The 21054-nt window shown below is 53.1% G+C and overlaps 1 protein-coding gene across 1 annotated transcript in view; it reads left to right on the top strand.

Moving 5' to 3' along the window:
• The window catches only part of LOC133129352 (afadin-like), a 116172-nt gene that overhangs the window by 67244 nt on the left and 27874 nt on the right, over positions 1 to 21054 (top strand). Inside the window, 10 exon segments of the mRNA XM_061243369.1 lie at positions 1104 to 1309; positions 3869 to 3889; positions 5779 to 5924; positions 6901 to 6995; positions 7694 to 7959; positions 8223 to 8366; positions 9728 to 9817; positions 9819 to 9930; positions 10592 to 10695; positions 12620 to 12700. Coding sequence (XP_061099353.1) covers positions 1104 to 1309; positions 3869 to 3889; positions 5779 to 5924; positions 6901 to 6995; positions 7694 to 7959; positions 8223 to 8366; positions 9728 to 9817; positions 9819 to 9930; positions 10592 to 10695; positions 12620 to 12700 — 1265 coding nt within the window.

Consider the following 21054-nt stretch of genomic DNA (forward strand, 5'->3'; position numbering starts at 1 on the left):
TGATCCTGCCGCCTTCACCCTGCGCGCAGTACCGCAGCTCCGCACTAGTGGGCGACGGCGAGCCTTCGGCGAAGCAGGCGGGCTGCAGCGAAGCGTTCGTGCGGATAATTCGGCGGCCGTCTCCGGTTCGGCACGAACGCGACTCTCGCACCGGCTGAACACGGCCGCCGCGGTTTAACAGAGCCGCTCAGTTCAGAGGCATTTCTGTTTGTTGTTCCTCCGTTTTTTTCCTTCCCCCTTTGTATATTTGAAGTGGAACGAGATCACGCGTCTGTCCGGCGAGCAGAACCCTTTGATTTCCAATGGAGGGTTCTTTCTCACAATGTACTCCAAACAAGCCCAGCTGGGCTCAGGAAGGGGAGCGGGGACAATGTTATCGGCCGTCCCGCCTGACTCCTGTCCGTGCCGTGGGGTTCTGACCCCCGAGTGAACCCCGCTCTCTGTTTGTTGAGAAGGTTAATCCCCTCCTGCTGCTCAAAACGAAACGGTCCCCCACCTCACGTAACATTACATCACGTTTCATTAAAGTTATTTAGCTGACGCTTCGAACCGAAGTGCTTTACGTTTGATTCTAAGCAGGGGCCAATCGCCCCTGGAGTAATATGGGGTTAAGGGCCTTGCTCAAGGGCCCAACAGATGCACTGGTCTTATTGGGGCTACACTGTAGCTTGGACCACCTCCCTTCCAGGTCCCAGTCAAGCCACTAGCCAATAGGCTACCTCCGTCTGATCTCCCAGTCAAGCACCTTAGCCAGTAGCCAATAGGCTACCTCTGTCTCATCTCCCAGTCAAGCACCTTAGCCAGTAGCCAATAGGCTACCTCTGTCTGATCTCCCAGTCAAGCACCTTAGCCACTAGCCAATAGGCTACCTCTGTCTGATCTCCCAGTCAAGCACCTTAGCCACTAGCCTATAGGCTACCTCAGTCTGATTTCTCAGTCAAGCACCTTAGCTACTAGCCTATAGGCTACCTCAGTCTGATCTCCCAGTCAAGCACCTTAGCTACTAGCCTATAGGCTACCTCTGTCTGATCTCCCAGTCAAGCACCTTAGCCACTAGCCTATAGGCTACTTCAGTCTGACCCTTTGCCTCCCCCCCCACACAGCTGAAGATGCCTTCCTGTCCGCCATCATCAACTACACCAACAGCTCCACGGTGCACTTTAAGCTGTCCCCCACCTACGTCCTGTACATGACCTGCCGCTACGTGCTCTCCAGCCACTACCGGCCGGACATGAGCCCCTCCGAGCGCACGCACAAGGTCTTTGCCATCGTCAACAAGATGGTGAGCATGATGGAAGGAGTCATCCAGGTGAGTGTTTCTTCCGCCGTCACCGTGGTCCATCACGGTCCCCTGTGTCCCCTTCCTGTTCCGATAACCCCCCGCCACAGTCCGAATCGTGGCCAGACCCCCCTGCCTTTACAGAAGTGTGGAGGTCTTAGATGAGGTAATTTTTTTTTGGTGCCCCGTGCCAGTTCAAACTCTTTTGGCCGCCACCCCTTTGCACATATTTTTGACCCTCATCGTGGACACCATAGCAAAAGGGGAGAAAATTAATTCGCAACGAACACGTTGATTTTCGTGTATGAAACGGACGATCCTCCAGTGATTATTCTGAAAACGTTTTTCTCGGCACTGCAAGTGTACCAAGTTTCTAAAATTTTACACAACGACCACCCTCTCATGCTAAATTCATGCTTAATAGTTCATGTTTTTCTGTTCTTGTCCTGTGTGACTACCCCTCTGCAGTGTCCGTTTGACCCCCTTGGCATTGACATCCGTTAAACATCCCTTCAGACTGTCCAAGACCCCTTAGAAATCGCTAATTTATAGACGCCACCTCAGCTGCCACTCCCATAACTACACTGTCTTTACAAGCGCTACACGATACTTCCCTTTGTAAGCTTTGATGAAGGTTTCATTCGCGTGTTGTTTTTAATGAGCTAAATTGAGCCTTGCGGCAGCAGGTGTGTTCATTAGCACATGCCACTGCAGGCGGCCCCTGCGCGGCGGTGACGGCGTTGGCTTTCATTTTAGCGCTTCCTGTGCGAAGTGCGGCTGTTCCTCGTCTCTGCGCGTTCCCCCAGGTTTGGGCTGCGAAAGAACACGTTACCGCTGTCGTCTGTGTGTCATCCTTTCAAGTGAAATCGTTTGAAGTTGAGTGTTAAATGTGCTCCCGGCTCCCGTTTTGCACCTTGTGTCGAGTGATTAAAAATGACACAACATAGGATTTTCTTTTTGGAATCGGTTTTGCTGCTTCGAATGCTACAATAGGCATCATATAGACGGCTAGACCAATAGAACATACGAGGACACTTGGACATTAGTTGCACACAGTACATATGAAATCATTCAAACGGTACAGTACATGCATAGTGCTAACAATGGAAACAGAAGTAGCATTGCTTATTGGTGGGATCAAGGCAGCAAGTAACAAGCTATATGGCCGTTTTTACCTGCCATCCCTGATATCAGTTAGGGTAGTTGATGCACATAAGTGTTTAGTAAGGGAACCTGGCATCTTTGGATACATCTCTTCCTGCAAGTCAATATTCGGCTTGTGTAAAAATGTAATTAAAAAAATAAAATAAAATAAAAGATTATCGTCTGTCTTCACTGTCTGCCAGGTTAGCTGAAAATCCCCTTTAGTATTGCGCCTCCCTCAATGAAACCCTGTGCTGAAAGTGTCTCCGCAAAATCCAGATTAAAGTCCTAAAATCCATTTAAAAGTGAATTTAATCCCAACTGATTCAATTTTGGAAATCCCAGCCCTAAGCCCTTGTCATCTCGTATTTAGTGTTTTGGGCTGCGAATGCTGACTTGATTAAATCTGGGCCAGGTGATTGTTGGCATAAATGCAGCTTTTCCAAATGCTTCTAGGTGAAGAACCATTCGAGCACTGTTCTCGTCGTTCACCTTTCACTGTTATCAAAGCCTGTTCCTTGTGCACGTCACCGGGTAGCTAACGAGGTTGGGATGTCGCCCCCTGGCTGTGGCCTCCAGAACAACATCCGGCCTCAACTCAACAATTGCCTTGGCCACACATTAAAAGCGCAATACCGCCCATTGGGTGTCCCACCTGTCATTTCCTGCCATGTGACACAGAGCCAACTTTAGGTAGCGATGGGAGAGTGATGGCGGATTTATGCTTCGCCGATAGTGTCGTACGACAAAAGTGTCTGCAGGCCGAGCTCTGTCTGACAACGTTTTGCATTTATAGTTCAGCGATAGTGCACATTGTTACTATAGCAACCAGCTTCTCCACAAACAGGGTCCATTTTGCATGCTAGCTGTGTAAACAAAACATTTATATTCATGAAAACATGTAGCCTAGTAATTAGTAAACCAGTATCTTCGCCATGGCAACCTTTTATCTTCGTTTCAGTCAACCAATCACAGTTGCACGACACTTCTGACGGGCGCCTGTGACCTTACAAAAATCTGCAGGTGCACAACACCCGTGGACAGCCGTCGAATGTCGGCTTGACAAATTTGTCAAACCTGTCAGATTTGAATAGTTTTTTTTGTCCGCGGACATGTCGCAGACACGGCGAAGCATAGATCAGCCCTAAGCCTTCAGTAACCCCATAATGGGCGGAGCCTCCGTGTGCATTGGTTCAAATCCATGTCTGTCACTGGTAGTGCAAGTTGGCTCCACCCACGTTTGTGGTTGGAAGTGACACTCCCCCGTTGCCAGCTGCAGACTGGCACTTCGCTGGCCCGCGTTTTGCAGGGCGGGAGGAGGAGGAGGAGGAGGAGTCTGTGTGATATGTGTGTTTACATGCCTGTGAACCCCTGTCCATGGTGTGGCCGTTGACAGTCTCTCTCTCTGTCCTGTCGGATGTCGTTTCTCTGACCCCTTCTCTGTAGGAGACTGCGGAAGGTGACCAGGTAGGACCCACACACTGCTGGGAATCCCCTCTTCTCCCCCGGCTCAGTCAGCTTTGCTCCGTTTTTCTCCATGCTGCTTTTTCCATAACTGAAAACCAAAACCCAAAACCAAAACCACACAAACCCCCCTCCCCCCACCCCTCTCCTCAAACAGCTGGACTTCAACAGAATGCTCATAACCCTCATCAGCAACTCGGACCATGCGATACTAAACAAAAGCCAAACCAACCAACCAAAAACAAAAACCTCCTCTCTTATTAATTATGGCATTTAATTATGGCATTCCATGTGACTTACGCTTACTGCACTTCAGTGTGTGGATGAGAGACAACCCCGAGTTCTTTTGCTTAATTATTTTTTTTTTGTTTTTAATTTCCAGTTTTTGGTTTCTTTTAATCGTGTCTGTGGTTCATGTCGTTCTTTTTGGATGCGTTCTGTGGCCGAAGGGGGGTGTTGTCCTTGCGGGGATAGACCGGCACGGATTGCACACGGCTCAGCTCGGAGGCGAGAGCTTTTTTTTTTTAAGGAGCTGGAACGTGTGAATCCGTTATCCGCGTTTGTTGCATCGGGGGAAACATTAACACGGTAACAACCAGACACTGCTCCCTCAAAAAGCCCCCTGCCCTCCCCACGACGATCACAATTGGGCTTTTGTCTGCCAGGTTTGGGGAACTGGCCCTGGAATTAGTCAAATCAAACGGGGGTCAAATTGAAGCAGACAGGCTGGACTGGATCAGTGCATGTCCTACTAATGAACTGCATGTCAGTGCTTAGCGGCCTGTGCAGACCTGCTGCTCATTCTGGGGGCTTGTTCTGTTGACCTGCGCTAATTCACGAGAGCCTGTTTTAATGCTCTTGGTCTTCAGGGTCAGTTAGCCCAGGCCCTGTTCTCTCCTGTGGGTGTGTTGTGTTAGCGGCTGCGTAGCTGGTTAGCGCGGGCTAGCCCACTCTGCGCTCCCCCCCGCTGACCCCCCCTCCACACAGCTGTGAGAGTTGGCCTGCCTGGGTGGGGGTGTTGCCGGGAGACCGTGTCTGGTTGTGGGGGCTGGGGGCTGGGAGGTGGGGGTTGGGGGGAAAGGGGGCGAAGGGAAGGGGTGAAACGGGGTTAGGGTGCGCAAGTCTATCCCTGGAGTGCTGCTGCTACTGGCTGTGAGTCCCTCTGGCTCTGTCCCAACCTACCTCTCCATCTCTTTCACACTCTCACTCTATCTTTTTCGTTCTCTTATCTCTCACTCTCCCTCTCTCTCTATTCTCCCTCCCGCTTTCCTTTCCCCATCTCCCTCTGTATCTCTCTACCCCCCTCTCTCCCACATCTCTCTCCCACATCTCTCTCCATCTCTCCCTCTCTTCCTCCATCTCTCTCCCCTCTCCCTCTCTTCCTCCATCTCTCTCCCCTCTCCCGCTCTTCCTCATCTCTCCCCTTTCCCTCTCTTTCTCCATCTCTATCCCCTCTCCCTCTATTGCTCCATCTCTCTCCCCTCTCCTGCTCTTCCTCCATCTCTCTCCCCTCTCCCTCTATTCCTCTATTCCTCCATCTCTCCCCCTCCCTCTCTTCCTCCATCTCTCCCCCTCCCTCTCTTCCTCCATCTCTCTCCCCTCTTCTCCTCCATCTCTCCCTCTCTTCCTCATCTCTCCCCTCTCTCCCTCTATTCCTCTATTCCTCCATCTCTCTCCCCTCTCCCGCTCTTCCTCCATCTCTCTCCCCTCTCCCGCTCTTCCTCCATCTCTCTCCCCTCTCCCTCTATTCCTCCATCTCTCTCCCCTCTCCCTCTATTCCTCCATCTCTCTCCCCTCTCCCTCTATTCCTCCTTCTCTCTAACCCTGTCCCTCTCCTCTCCTTCTCCCTCTCTCACACTGACCCTGTCCCTCCTCTCCTCTCTCTCTTACAGAAGCAGAAGAACATCGCTGGGGCTCTGGCCTTCTGGATGGCCAACGCCTCGGAGCTGCTCAACTTCATCAAGCAGGACCGGGACCTGAGCCGCCTCACACTGGACGCTCAGGATGTGCAGGCCCACCTGGTGCAGCTGGCCTTCAAGTGGGTCCCTGCAGTGTCCACTGCCCTACGGCAGAGCTGACCAGCCCTGGTCCTGCAGTTCTACCCATCCCTGTTCCCGGAGCTCAACCCATCCCTGTTCCTGGAGCTCTACCCGTAACACAGCACACCTTATTCAGCAGCTCTTTGAGCTGCTATCCGGTGTGCCAAATTTGGGTTGGAGTGAAAACCTGCAGGACGCTAGATCTCCAGGAACAGGGTTGGGCAACACTGCCCGACTACAACTCCATGTAACAGAGAGGACTTCACTCAGGAGACATAAAGAACAAGACAGGATTTAACTTTTGTCTTCTGCTTTTAAGAACACGTTTACTTTGAAACGGTACTGAATGAACAGGCCTGTGTCAGTAAACATAGACATATTTCTTGGAATCGGGTTTTGTTATCAAAATGATCACACCCAAGACATTAGCTTATCTCCTCCCCCGCGTTTCAACAGTAACGAGTAGACTAATTTCCATTTTGCAAATCATTCATGCGTGTGAACGCCATACAGACATTGGAGATAATGTAAACTTGGTTGTCCTTAGAGTTTCTGTTGTTGGTGTTTGTGGAGCCATTGTGTGCTGTGAGAAGGGCGGGGGGCTGTTTCTGAATGTGTGGAATGTTCTGGAATTGGCTTTTATTCCTGAGGATGAGGGCTGAAAGTAGTGAGGAGAGAAGGAGTGTGTGGGTGGAAACGCTGGAAACGTCTCTACAGAAACACAGTGATTTCACAGCCGCTGGGGCCCCTAAAACACCCCACCCCCCACCCCACGTCCCTCCAGCCACTGGGATAATCAGCTGAGCTGAGACTGAGCGCCCAGAAATACACACGCTCATGCACGCGTACAGATTGTGTGTGTGTGTGTGTGTGTGTGTGTGTGTGTGTGTGTGTGTGTGTGTGTGTGTGTGTGTGTGCAGGAGTGTAGGAGTGTGCTAGTGTGCACGTGGCGCTCACCTGCCCTGTGCCCTGCAGGTTCCTGGTGCACTGCCTGCAGTCGGACCTGAATAACTACATGCCCGCCTTCCTGGACGACCCGGAGGAGCAGAACCCCCAGAGGCCCAAAATAGGTGATCTGATCCTGTGACGCTGTGCTGACCCCAACTGGCTTCATCCCCTGTCTCACAGCCTGAACTCTGAAAACAAATGGTCTGATGTCTTGATGTGCATTTCTAGCCCCCTAGTGGGAGGTTGCAGTATATGCTCAGAGCTGTGTGTCTAATGGTGGACCCAGCTGACATTACATTACATTACATTATTGGCATTTGGCAGACGCTCTTATCCAGAGCGACGTACAGTTGATGAGACTAAGCAGGAGACAATCCTCCGCTGGAGCAATGCAGGGTTAAGGGCCTTGCTCAAGGGCCCAACGGCTTTGTGGCTACACCGGGATTAGAACCACCAACCATGCGCGTCCCAGTCCTTTACCTTAACCACAACGCTACAGGCCGCCCTGTAGTTTGACAGAAAACAATAATGCATCCATTTGGCTGAAACGAATTGTAGAGGAATGAGGCTACAACAAAAAGCATCATCCCATATGGTTTTTGTCCCTCTGAGTTTGACTCTACACAATGATCATGTCCCTATGAATTTGACTCTGTCCATTTTGTCCCTCTGAGCTTAACTGTACACAGTGATCATGTCCCTATGGGTTCGACTCTGTACACTGTGTCCCTCTGAGTTTGACTCTACACAGTGATCATGTCCCTATGAGTTTGACTCTGTACACTGTGTCCCTCTGAGTAACCGTCTCCGTCCCCCACAGAGGACGTTCTGCACACGCTCACCGGTGCCATGTCCCTGCTGCGCCGTTGCCGGGTGAACGCGGCGCTCACCATCCAGCTGTTCTCCCAGCTCTTCCACTTCATCAACATGTGGCTGTTCAACAAGCTGGTGACGGAGGCCGACTCCGGCCTGTGCTCTCACTACTGGGGAGCCATCTTGCGCCAGCAGCTCAGCCACATCGAGGCCTGGGCCGAGAAACAGGGCCTGGAGCTGGCCGCTGACTGCCACCTGAGCCGCATCGTACAGGTGTGTGTGTGTGTGTGTGTGTGTGTGTGTGTGTGAGTGAGAGTGTGTGTGTGTGTGTGTGAGAGTGTGTGTGTGTGTGAGAGAGCGCGTGTGTGAGAGAGGAGCTGGCTGCTGACTGTCATCTGAGCTGCATTGTATGTGTGAGTGGGCCTGGAGCTGGCCGCAAGTTCAGAATGTCTGTAGTTTTCTGGCTCCAAGTTTTATGGGGAAGCTGGGTATGTCTGGAGCCTCATCAGTCCTGCTTTCTGATTGGTCTCTCTCAGGCAACAACCCTGCTGACCATGGACAAGTACTCCATGCAGGACGTCCCGAACATCAACAACACTTGCTTCAAGCTCAACTCCCTGCAGCTCCACGCGCTGATGGCCAACTACCACTGCGCCCCTGACGAGCCTTACATTCCCCCCGTGAGTTCACTACACTTCCCATCAGCCTTTGCCCTCTTTTCATCCAGATTTCACTTCCTGTTTTGTTTTTTTGTTTTTATTCTTTTGGAAAAGGTACAAAAGAGTTCCAATATGAAGTAGGTATTGTTTGAATCATAAAAAAGAACATTCCACTACTCCACCTTTTCAGGACTTTTTGTTCTGTTTTTTTTTTTTTTTTGTTCCGTTTTTGTTTCAAACTTGTTTATGTTTAAAAAGTGCACTCATGACCCCAGGGAGGGACAGAGTCAGAGTGTACCTGACCTGTACCGCGAACGGAAGCTGAGCTCTGGACCCGAGCGAGGTTTCTTCCCTGTTCTTCAGACCGTGCTGTCTGTGCGTGGGGAGGGCGTACTGACCGCGCGCTGAACCGCCCGTCTCTCTGTGAGGAATGAGAGCACTCTCCTCTCTGCAGCGGAGACGTCGGCCCGGCCCTCTTCTCGCCCGTAAATCATGAGCGCGAAAGTGCGCCAGGGCAGAACGCTGAAGAGATTTCAGCTCTGAGCTGCAGCACAGAGGGGAGAAGGGCTGACTGTTTCAGCTCTGAGTCCCAGCACAGAGGCAGAAGAGCTGACTGTGTTTCAGCTCTGAGTCCCAGCACAGAGGCAGAAGAGCTGACTGTGTTTCAGCTCTGAGTCCCAGCACAGAGGCAGAAGAGCTGACTGTGTTTCAGCTCTGAGTCCCAGCACAGAGGCAGAAGAGCTGACTGTGTTTCAGCTCTGAGTCCCAGCACAGAGGCAGAAGAGCTGACTGTGTTTCAGCTCTGAGACTCAGCACAGAGGGCAGAATGCTGACAGGAGTCTGGCTGATGCTGGGCAGAAATAATGGCCGTCTCAAACTGACCCGGTCACCACCTCCGCCTCCTACGGGCCTGACCCCATCTCCACCCTGCTGCGGTCTGACCACATCCCCTGTTTTTCTCTCATTCTTTCTCTCCCTACGTCCCCCTCTCTTTCACACATACTCTTCCCCCTCTCTTACACACGCAAACTTTCTCCCCTCTTTCTCCCCCCTCCTCTCTCCACCTCTCTCCCCCCCCCCTCCCTCCTCTCTCTCCCTCCCCCTCTCTCTCTCTCCCTCTCTCTCTCTCTCTCTCTCCTCCCCTTCCTCTCTCTCTCCCTCCCCTCCTCTCCCTCCCCCCCTCCTCTCTCTCTCCCCTCCTCTCTCCCTCCCCCCCCCTCCTCTCTCTCCCCTCACCCCTCATCCTCTCTCCCCCCCTCCTTCTCCCTCTCTCTCTCTCTCCCCCCCCTCCTCTCCCTCTCTCTCTCTCTCTCCCCCTCCTCTCTCTCCCTCCCCCCTCCTCCTCTCCCCCCCTCCTCTCCCTCTCTCCCCTCCTCTCTCAGGAGCTGATAGAGCACGTGGTGGCGGTGGCGGAGAACACGGCGGATGAGCTGGCGCGCAGCGACGGGCGGGAGGTGCAGCTGGAGGAGGACCCCCGACCTGCAGCTGCCCTTCCTGCTGCCCGAGGTCGGCTACTCCTGCGACGTGGTGCGCAACATTCCCAAACGGCTTCCAGGAGTTCCTGGACCCCGCTGCTGCCAGAGAAGTGCGTCCCCCCTGACCTCCGACGTGTTCCCACAGCGTTCCCGCAGCGTTCTGACAGCGTTCCTACAGCTTTCCCACTGCGTTCTCACAGCTTTCCCACAGCGTTCTACAGCGTTCCCACAGCGTTCTCACAGCATTCCCACAGCGTTTTCACAGTGTTCTCAGTGTTTGCGTTTTATATGGAATTACATTACATTTAGCTGACGCTTTTATTATTACTACACTTCATGTAGTTATATAGGTTGTTGGACTATGAACATATGTCTAGTACCCAAGATAGATGGCCCAAGTATGTAACTACCCATACCAAGACGTTACAGTATTGATAAATACAAATTCAAAAGTCCTAGGTTAAGGTGAAATAAAAGGGATATAGGGGTAACGAATGTTCTCTGAAGTTTTGTGTGGCCTGAATTTGTTTAGCGGGCTGGCGGTGGAATTTGGCCAAAGTCAACACAATCTGAACATTGTCAAAGTCACACAGGGTCTGTTTGCTCATGTCATCACAGTGTGCTTGTGACAGAGCATGGGTGCTCCTGGAACTGCAGTCCTGGTTTGACCCAGTGTGGAGATTACAGAGGGAGAGAATAGTGGTCTCTGAGCCCCTGTCTCACTGTCCTCCTGTCCTTCTGTCCCTCTGTCCCCCTGTCCCCTCCTCCCAGACTTCTGCAGGCTGATCCCGCACCCCCGCTCGCCCGGCACCTGGACCGTCTACTTCGAAGGAGCCGACTGCGACAATCACTTCTCGGCAGACAGCGTGGATCTGGTAAGGTCCACTTCCTGCCTGCTAGCGTAGCCGTGCCGGTTAGGGTGAAGGCACGCCGGTCAGCTGGGTTTTCCCCCCGAGACTCGAGTATGTGTGTGTAATTTACTCCTTTGCCTGAGCTGTAAGACCCTCCTCCCCCCCCCCCCAAAAAAATCTTAATCTCCCACACATTTTCAGTCAACACCTATCACGCCACCGTGCAGTGTGTAAATGATACCCCTCTTGCCCCTAATCACAGAGAACGCCCCCCCTATCGCTCCCCTTCCCGTGTAATTGTCCCTCTCTCCCCGTGCTTTCCCCCCTTTTCCGTTAATCCTGCCCAAACAGGGGATCGGGCGTCGGTCTCAGTTTACGCCATGGTCGCCGAGGCAACCCGTGAGCCCCAGGCCGATTGAGCGCCGTCTGGCGGGCGGGGTCCGGAGTGGTGGGGGGGTGCTGGCGCGTTCCGAAATCCCGCGGTGCTAATTGGCGACCTAGAACGGGCTGGAATCGTCAGTTAGAGGAGTTTAGTTTCAAAACGGCGTGTGGCAAGCCAGAGGCAGTCCTCTGATCCAGCGGAGGGGGGTGGGCTGTGAGAACTCGCAGGCGTCACCACGACGGGGCTTTTCCCCCCCGAACACACCCCTCCATCGTTCCCCCCCCCCGTACACGGGCTGTTATTGAGGGAGAGCCCTTTCAAAGGAAACTGCGTAATCCGCTAAGAGGCAGGACCGTCCCCGTGTCTGGAGAATCCCCTCAGAGCGGGGTGGGAGAACACCAGGAGCGTTAATAACCTGCCTCAGGGCCGCTCGCCCGTAACTCTCAACATCGAGAGACGCAGCTCGATGAGTCTACCCTTTGTTCCCGCAGTTCGTCTTTGTCATCCAAATGGCATTCAGACGGACTGGTTTCCAGTCCTGGTTAGGTGATGAGCGATGCCATCCTCCCCGGGGCACAATGGTTTGCTCGTAATTTCGCCTGTGATAATCGACGACTGTAATCGACCCAAGACCGGCAGGGTTTTAATCTCCCCCCCTTTAACCTTTAATTAACTTTGAAAGACCGTTTTCCTGCCGGGAGGGCTGGCACCCCAGCCCTGTTGAGCACCCTATGTTCTGTCCCCTCCCCTCCCCCGTTTTTTCCAGAACCTTCTAAGCGGCGTAGCTAGGTAAATGAAGAACATTTGTTTTCCTGTGACTCGGTGCCACCCGGCTCCCGTTTTTCGCGGAGGGTAGCCGCGGCGACGCGTCTGCTCCGTGGGAATGGGGGCCTCCTCTCTCTCATCCCCCCTCTCCCCTCTCCCCTCTCCCCTCTCCCCTCTCTCTCTCGCGGGGCGAGGCCTCTTTAAACGGACCCTCCGAGTGGGTCTGGAGCCGCAACATGTGGCTTCGATTGGCGGCGTCTCCCCAGGATCGACCGTTCGCTGCGGTCGCCCCCGGAGACGGGCGAGTGACGCCCCCGCGTTACGCCCCTCACGCTCCCCCCCTCCCCTCCCCCGAATATTCATCTCACCATCCGCACAGAGCGCACTATTATTAGTATTATTAGGTCTTAACATCGTTGCAGTGTTGTTTTTGTATTGAGAATGTTCACTCATTATTATTTACTATATGGATGTGCTTTAATTGATTTCCCTCCGATTCGGCTCGATTTGCATATGCGTTTCCTGCCAGTACAGAAATTGGAATTTGAGAGAGAAGTGAGTGAGAGAGGGGAAAAAAAAAAAAGTGTCAGAGAGAGAGCGTGAAAGGGAGTGACAGGGAGAAAAGGGAGAGAGAGAGGAAGAGCAAGTGAGATTGAGGAGAGAGAGTGAGAGAGCGAGAGAGAGAGAGAGCGAGGTGGGGAACACAGAGTGCTGAGGAAGGAGCCCCACGTTTGGATCAGTGCAGCTGTGGCGGTCGCAGAGAGCTTTCCCCTGACGGCGTTCGCCCCCCTCTCTCCACAGCCGATGCGGAAGGAGCCGGAAGTGGTGACGGTCACGCTGAAGAAGCACAACGGCATGGGTCTCAGCATCGTGGCCGCCAAGGTAAGGCCAGCGACTCCGACTTTACGTCTCCGCTTTACAAACCGTTAAACCGTCAAACCGTTCCCTGGTCTGCCTGTGACCGCGAGGCGCAGGCTGTAAGGGAATGGAGGAATGTTCCGGAATAGCCGAGGCGCCCGTAACGCTTCCATATTCTGTTCTGTGAGCCTGCTCGGCTGCCTGTGTACTTCCAGCGCTTGGTCTAACGTGGGAAACCGTGAACAGCCGCGCGGCGCACCTTAGTCGCCCCGCTTGTCGGGAGATTGTGGAACGACAGCGCGGACCGGAGGATGTGCGTGTTCCCGAGCTTGGTGCCGCTGTGAGCTCGCTCTCGGACTCCCCGCCGTCTCCCGCGGCGACGGGGCGGGAAGCCGAGCGGGCTGATTTACATTCCGTTCCGTCCCGGCCTCTGGAGTCGCCCTGTGACGGCGTGACCAGTCGTAAGATGGGGGAGTGCGGGCTGAAGCAGGGCGTGGCCGCCCCCCCCGCCCCCCCTCCTTCTTTCCTCGGGAGCCGGACTCCTTGCACGGAGGTGCGACTTTCGGAAAGTCACTCTGACGCCTTGACAGCCGTTTGTTGGCCGTAACGATGTGCATTCAAATGGGGATTCAAATTTGGGGAGAAAGCGAAGATTGCCCCCGCCCCCGCCAATCTGGGCAAGGCCATGTCGAAGAGGAACAGAAGATTGTAAGACTGACATCTGTGGTGTTTCCTGGCTGTCTTGTGCCTCACCTGTCAGGTTTGCCCTGCAAAATGGCCTCCTAGTCCACTGAAACTGGAGTTAAATGAGCTGCTTATTTTTGCAGCTCTCTGTGAGTGTGTGTGTTTCACTGAAACTGGATTATTGTGTGTACAGAGTTGAATGAGCTGCTTATTTTTGCTGCTCTGTGCGAGTGTGTGTGTTTCACTGACACTGGGTTGTGTGTGCGGAGTTGAAAGAGCTGCTTGGTTTTCGGAGCTCTCTGTGACTGTGTGCGTTTCAGTGCCTCCGGGGGTGAATGGAATGCTGAATTGTTGCTGTGTGTGTGTGTGTGTGTGTCTGTGTGTGTGTCTGTGTGTGTGTCTGTCTGTGTGTCTGTCTGTGTGTCTGTCTGTGTGTGTGTGTGTGAGGAGTATCGATGGTTATGGTGAATTATGGTGCGTGTGTGTCGTGTGCTAAATGGAATGGCGTATTACACGGGTGTGAGTGAATGCTCAGATGTGGTGTGTGTGGGTGGATGTGGTTAAGGGTGTGTGTATGCGTGTGTGTAGGTGTCGGTCGGTGGGTGGGTGCGTGTGTGTTCCTGTGTCTGCCACTCTGTTTGTCTTTTTTTCTTTAGCTCTGTTACTATTCTTTAGGTTTAAGTATATATCTCTTACCCTGTCAAACCAAGGTCAGAATGTCTGTAGTTTTTGGCCCAACGCCCCAGATTCTTTGGGAAGGCTTTATATGACAGGAGCCCGAGTGGTCCTGCTTCCTGATGGCGGGTAAAGGCCCAAGGGACACACACGGTAGGCCACCTGCAGCCAGTCATGTTCTGTACGTGTCTGAACCCGTCCAAGTGTTTGGGTGCAAGAGACGCCAGGGACCCCCCGAAAGCCAGACGAACAGAGGTGCAGACGAGGCGGGGAGGGGGTGGGCGTGCAGGAAGGAGGGGGGGGGGGGGTGTTACACAAACCGTTCATTTTCGAAGCCAAATCCTCAGCTTTGAGCCAGGGTGGGGGCCGTGTCTCCCCCTGTTTTTACAACTTCTATTTTCGGAGGGAGAGGGCAGCGTAAAAAGGCGTGGGCGGAGCGGGAGAGGGGGGGGAGGAGAGCGGGAGGGAGGAGAGAACGAGAGTAAGAAGGAAGCAGGAGGAAGGAGAGGGAGGCAGGGAGAGGGAGAGAGAGAGAGAGAGAGAGAGAGAGAGGGGAGTGTAATGACAGGTTGGGCTCGTGCAGCCTGCATATCTGCGAGGAGCTGGGAAAGTTTAGCCAAACTTCAGCAGCGGGGCTTTAACGTGGCCGGGCCTCTTACGTAACGGTCTGGATGTGGCGTTTCCTGCCCTCTCCCCCGCTCCACACCGTATGGAGGCCTTACACGGAGCGTCCTAGCGCCGAGCGCACTCCTCCTCTCTCCCTCCGTCTGCGCGGTGGACCCTGGCCTTCATCTTTTTAATTTAGTTTTTGGGGGGGTTTTTTTTCCCCACCTCCTCCTCCGAGTAATCTCTTCCTGCCACGGCCTGCCGGTCAGCGGTTTGCCGGTTGCAGTCGGTCTTCTCGACCGCCGCGGTCTGGGTCGCTGCGCTAGCCCGGGGCGGCAGTATGTGGTTCTCGGTGGTTGGGCGGAAGGACCAGTCGGTAAGGCTGTTTGCTTGTTTCGGCCGCGGGTTTGGGGTGGGGAGGGGGGGGGGTTAGTTCTGTCATGTCATTCAGAGAGGGGGCAGTGGCAGACAGGATGAGGGCACTCGAGTGTTTGTGCTGTTCACTCACTTCACCTCGTGCTGGGGGCAAATTGCCTTTGTGTGCTTTGTGTTACCCGCCCTCAGTCTGTCTGTAGTCTGTCCTGTCATGCCTGTCTGTCTGTCTGTCTGCCTGCAGAGATGCTGCTCTCTACACTGTCCTACATGTGTGTAATATGGGAGTGCATGTTTACAAGCGTTGACTGCCACAGCAGTAACGTGTATCTAAATGTTCCCCTTGGCATCTCTCCGGTATTAGGAAGTGTATGTGTGTCTATGTGTGTCTATGTGTGTCTATGTGTGTCTATGTGTGTCTATGTGTGTCTGTGTGTGTGTGTGTGTGCGCATGCCTTGCTGCTATTGTTGGTTAATGATTGTGCAGTCAAGGCAAAAAGGCTGAGGCACCAGTTCTCACAATGATGGGAATGGGTGGTCTGCTCTGGTTGTTGTGCGGTAGTGTGTTCAGTTATATTTGTTATGCACTAGTGGGCTCAATTCTGTTTTTTATGCAGTAGTGGGGACAATTCTGGTTTTTTTTTTTTCTTTGTTTAGTTTTTTCAGCAGTGGGGTCAGTTCTGGTTGTTTTGCAGCAGTGGGGTCAGTTCTGGTTGTTTTGCAGCAGTGGGGTCAGTTCTGGTTGCTGTCTGGTGCAGTAGCATACTCTGACCCAGTGGCAGTGCAGTAAAGGTGCGGGCTTGCTAGCTAGTCTACGGGTGTATGAACAGGCGGTGTTGCTCGCTAGTTTGCGGGCGGCTGGGTGTACAAACAGGCGGTGTTGCTCGCTAGTTTGCGGGCTGGGTGTACAAACAGGCGCTGGTTGCCATGGGGCCGGTGCAGGTGGAGGAGGAGAGGAAATCCTGGCCCTTCCACTCTGAGCAGTGCAGCAGCTGGGCTTGTATTGTTCTGCGCTTCCCCTGAGAGCTCCAGTCCGCACACCGTCCCGTCCTGCGGACTGTTATTAAAGCGCTCGTTCCCACAGCCCAGCTACCCTGCTTATCCTCCACAGTTCAGCCTTCACCCCACTGCTTTAACTAGCTTTCACTGTGTTTTATTCTGTAAATGTGTCGTTTTCTGGAGGAATGTTGTTTCTTTGTCCCGCTGTTTGGACATTGGCCGCTATCTTTGCATTGTGTTTTATCTGTTTCGATTCTGTTTGAACATTTTGTCCACCTTCTTAATCTCACACACATGCACACAACCACCCATACTCACACTCTCTCTCTCTCACACACACACACACATACACACGCTCAGGCACACATACACACACACACACACCACACACACACACACACACACTCTCACAGGCACGCACGCTTGCTTTCCCAAAGATTCCCCAGATTGTAACACACTGACACTTCACGGGCGCTTTGACTGTCTCTGGCTCCTTTAGCAGAATTACAGAGCAGGCGGTGGGTTTACATTTCTCATACTCAAAAGGTCACGGAGACCGCAAGAGGAAAATAAAAAAGCTCCGCACTGACTTAGAATCAGACTAAACAAGCCCGGCTTCAAAAGCCTGTGCTTATCAATACGCCTCATTACCGAAAACACATGTCCTCATCCTCACTCCACAGCCTAAATACGGGACTCCATACTCCGCTCTTTTCATTTGCAGCAGAATGCCTTTCTGGGGTATTGGCAATGATATGTACTCAAATTAAGTTTCTACTACACACACACCATAAACAGTATCATGAACTCGTTACCTTGGTGAGAGGACCAAGTTTTATACTGTTTGGATGTTATAATCAATTATTTTTAATGTATTCACCAGTACTTTGTCAAAAACAAAAATAGTCACGCTACAGTTTGAGAAATGGGGGGTGTGTTAATATTGCGACTACAGAATGAAAAATAAAAGTGAGGGGCAGACAAAGGAACTTAAAAATGTTGCACCCTCTTTTCCTCCAATATTGGGGCCATGCCTTTAATGGGAGGGCTGCCATACACTAGTATTGGCGCTCAGCAGAGTAGCACTTTTGAGGTGTTTGCTGAGTTGAGAGCCGAGTCTCCTTGCATGCCTCGCTGCGGTAACAATAGAAGGATATGCTCCCATTTCTGTGTGCGAGGCTTCCTGCCCACTCCACACGGTCGGGGCCGCGGGCGGGGGCGGGGGAGACGGTCACATCCGGCCCAAAAATGGCGGCGTGTGAGCCAGTCTCCAGGAACACCTCCAGCTCTCCCCGCGGCAGCCGGGTGGGAGTGAGGGAATGCGCGTTCCGACAGAACCCGCCGGAGCCGCCCGCCGTCCAGACGGTCCGCTCTGCGTTCCCCCCCCTCTTCCTGGAGGGAAGGGGGCCCAGTCGCGGCCGGGGGGCCCTCAAAGCTCCGCATTCCTCCGCCTTTCTGCTCAGAGGAGGGCAGCGCAGCGGGCAGCTGAGAGATCGAGAACGCCTTGCGTTGCTGATATTTAATAAACCCCAGAATAATGTACCGTCCCATTTTATTTTATTTTATTTTATTTTATATAACCATGAAAACCTCATTGAGATTACAAATCTCTTCTTCAAGAGTTTCCTGTTCGGGCCAAGACCAGTGGCAGCACATTTAACATGGTCGCAGACAGACAGACAGACAATATAAAATAAATTGCAGACAAAACCTTTTTAAAATTAAATTCATCATTCTGAACTTTGGCTCTTAAGGCAGACTTAGGATGGCGGTTGTAATTTAAAATCGGCACAAGCATCTTTCTGACTGTGCTGCGTGTGTTGAGCCGCTTGTGTTGGGCTCAGACTCTGAATGGACTTTGACAGCTCTTCAGATGTACAGAGTTTCAGGCTGTCTGATTGGATTTGTCGCCACGGTCCAGATTTGACTCTCCAAAGGCACGGAAACGCAAGCAGTTTTTTGTGCATAAATTGGGATTTTTTTTTTACACGCATTCCAGTTCATGGCACGGTCACCGTTCAAAAAGAGCTGAAATGGGAGTGATTTCTCCAGACGCTGACGCGGCAGTAAGCTAGCGGGCGTGTCTCCGTCGCTGACTGACTGCCTTCCCTGTCCCTGACTGCAGGAATGGGCACTGTGGCCTTGAGCTCAGAGCCCGGCTGCAGTAATAATGCCTTCGTGCTCTCGGCCCTGTTGGACATGTAGCACATCTGTGTTGAATCTGGCTTCCAGAGGCCCCTTCTCATAGGTCTGTGAGTTGCTGGATTTATGTTATATATGCGGCTTCAGTGCAGCGGGGGGGGGGGTGTGGTGCAGGTGTGTGAGTGGGGGGGGGGGGTGTGTGCGTGCTCGTGACGGTATGTGTGTGTGTGTGTGTGCATGCGTGTGTGTGTGCGCGGACGTCGCCCTCCCACAGATCACCAGATCACTGATAAGAGACAGAGACAGAGACAGAGACAGAGACAGAGACAGAGACAGAGACAGAGACAGAGACAGAGACAGAGACAGAGACAGAGACAGAGACAGAGACAGAGACAGAGACAGAGACAGAGACAGAGACAGAGACTTGAAAGTCAGGCTTGTTGCATATTGGAAATTCCAAAGTTTAGACTAAACGTGGAACAGCTGCGTGGATCTTATCACGGCTACACCGGGACGTGAGCAACCAGCCTTCCGGGTCCCAGTCATGTACCTTAGCCACTAGACTACAGTTATGACTATAGTAGTCCTGCCAATAAACCAAACTGAAATTTAGAGAGAGAGAAATTGAGAGATGTGCCTCCCTGGCCCCTTCCCTGCATGCCGGTGGCTGCATGGGCTCGGACGGCTGTGTGAAGAGCCCAGCCACTGACCCGAGAACACAAACGCCTTCGTTTGTTCTCCGCTTCAGGCGAGCAGAGCGTGGTGGCGGTGTGCACGGTAGCCTCCTGACAGCCTAGCCGCGCACTGAGACACGGGACCTGCTGAAGTTATTCATGTCTCCGCAATGCCAGAACGGGGCTTTGCAGAATTGGACGAAGCCTACCAGCTGAAATAACTCCGTGCTTAAAATGATAGCTTGTTGTTGTCAGTGGCACAGGAGCAACAGTGTGCGGTGGGGGGAAAAAACGACCATTTCAAAGGATTTTTTTGAATCTTCTGTGGTTGCTTTGTGTACATTTCGCTTTGAATTTAGGAGGTGAAGTTGAATTTATTTCAAGCTCAGTTTTTAGTGATGGCATTCTATTGACGTGGTAACAGCCTGAGGGTGTATGATATTGTTTCTGAATTGTCTGAACTAGTAGGTTCAGGAACGTGTCTCGATGGCTTTGATCGCCATAGTAATGTCTTGACAACCGCTTAAATTCACTCGAGCAGCAAATGAAGTAGCATCCGAGTTATTCCAGAGCCTTCCGCCCAGTTCTCTCTGAGCGGCAGCTCCTTCAGAATAAAAGCGCAGGAGCACAAAGGAGACTCCTGGTGTTGTGTGCATCGAGAGAGAGAGAGAGAGAGAGAGAGAGAGAACCGAGAAAGCAGACTTTTGCCGGGGCTGAATTAGCGACGGGGTCTCCAGCCTTTGCTTTCAATTTCCTGTATTTGCGGGGCTAGGTTACAGGGCGCTTCCGTGGACAGGAAGCAGTGGGGTGGGGCCGGTGTTTGTTTCAGCGTTCAGAGTCTGCGGGCCAGGCCCCGGACGTCACTGACTGCATCTGGGATACATCCCAACGAAAAAGCACCAAAAAATTTTTTTCTTTGGGTCGCTCGTCTTTCCCTAAAGAAAAATTACAGCTGCCATGTGAAGTGGAGGGGCAGAGTAATGACTTTTTAAAGGTTTGAGAACGACTCTGAAGGAATGGCAGGGGGTTTTTTTTGGTTTGGTTTTGGGGGATCGTCTTGGAGGCCGCGGCGCTTGGTGAATGTGAGCAGTCAGACCCGTTTTGGTCCCGCCCCTGCTCTGTGAGTGACGTGGTTACGGTGTTATGGGGCTGCTCTGCCCCCCCCCCCCCCCACTCCGCCACGCCCTCATACGAGTGCTGTGTTAGTTTCTTGTGTTTTTATTGGAGATAGCGGGACTCCACGATTGCACGCTGTTGTTCCCAAGACAACTCCCCCAGTGCTTCTGTCAGGGCGGTGAGCAGGGACCCTTTGAATATTTTTGTGGTGATAAGTCGGTGTTCAGGTGAAAACCCGGCTGCGTTTGATTGAGAATTGAACGTTATCTAGCCGACAAGGAACGTAGCCGGGCAATATCCGGGTTAAAAACATGAGCTACATCGGGGGTTAACCTCCTCCGTTTGTGTTAAAAGGTCTAATTTGCCGCCCCTGTAGGTAGCTAGGTTGGGGCTGTTGCACGCTGGGGACGGGGCCCCTGTGGAGCTCAGTCCCTGCTGCAGGCCCCGCCCCGCCCCGCCCTGAGGAGGGTGAAGCTCAGGACAACGCTCCGCCAACTCGACGGTCAGTCCGGCGGTCCAGGCCGCTTTCCCTGGCAGCTTTCAGTGAGACGCGGGCTCAGGCCAAGACCGGTTTTTCCCCAAAGGCGGCGGTTCAGCAGAACCTTCAGAGCCGTGGCCCCGCTCCCGTAACCACCTCGCCCCGCCTCGTTTCCATGGTCACGTGCCGCCTCATGCGCCCGCAGGTTTGCACAGACGTGTGAGGGGTGCGAACAGCCTATCTCCCCCTCCCCCCCCCCTCCTCAGTTCACAAACCCAATCACGGGTGTGAAATGTGGCACTCTCGTGCTGCTTTTCGCACCTCCGACTCGTCTGACGCAGCACTGAGACGCCCCCCTCCCCCCTCCCGCCCCGCACGTGCAACGTATCCCGTCTCCTCCGACAAGCCGATAATTAGCGAGCGTGACGCACTCAGGCGTGCGCATCTCCGAGCTCCGGAGGCTTCCGCCAGGCCTGCCATCCGTCAGGGAGATGATCCGTCTCTGCTTTTCACAACAACTTCTGCTCTTAATGATTTCATTAGCCCAGTCCTGCTCTGGTCCCATGGTTCCCAAATGCTGGTCCCTCGCAGCCTGGCCACCGGTACCCAACACTTACAGTTACAGCAAACAT

Source organism: Conger conger, chromosome 5 (assembly GCF_963514075.1).
Source record: "Conger conger chromosome 5, fConCon1.1, whole genome shotgun sequence".
Classification (NCBI taxonomy): domain Eukaryota; kingdom Metazoa; phylum Chordata; class Actinopteri; order Anguilliformes; family Congridae; genus Conger; species Conger conger.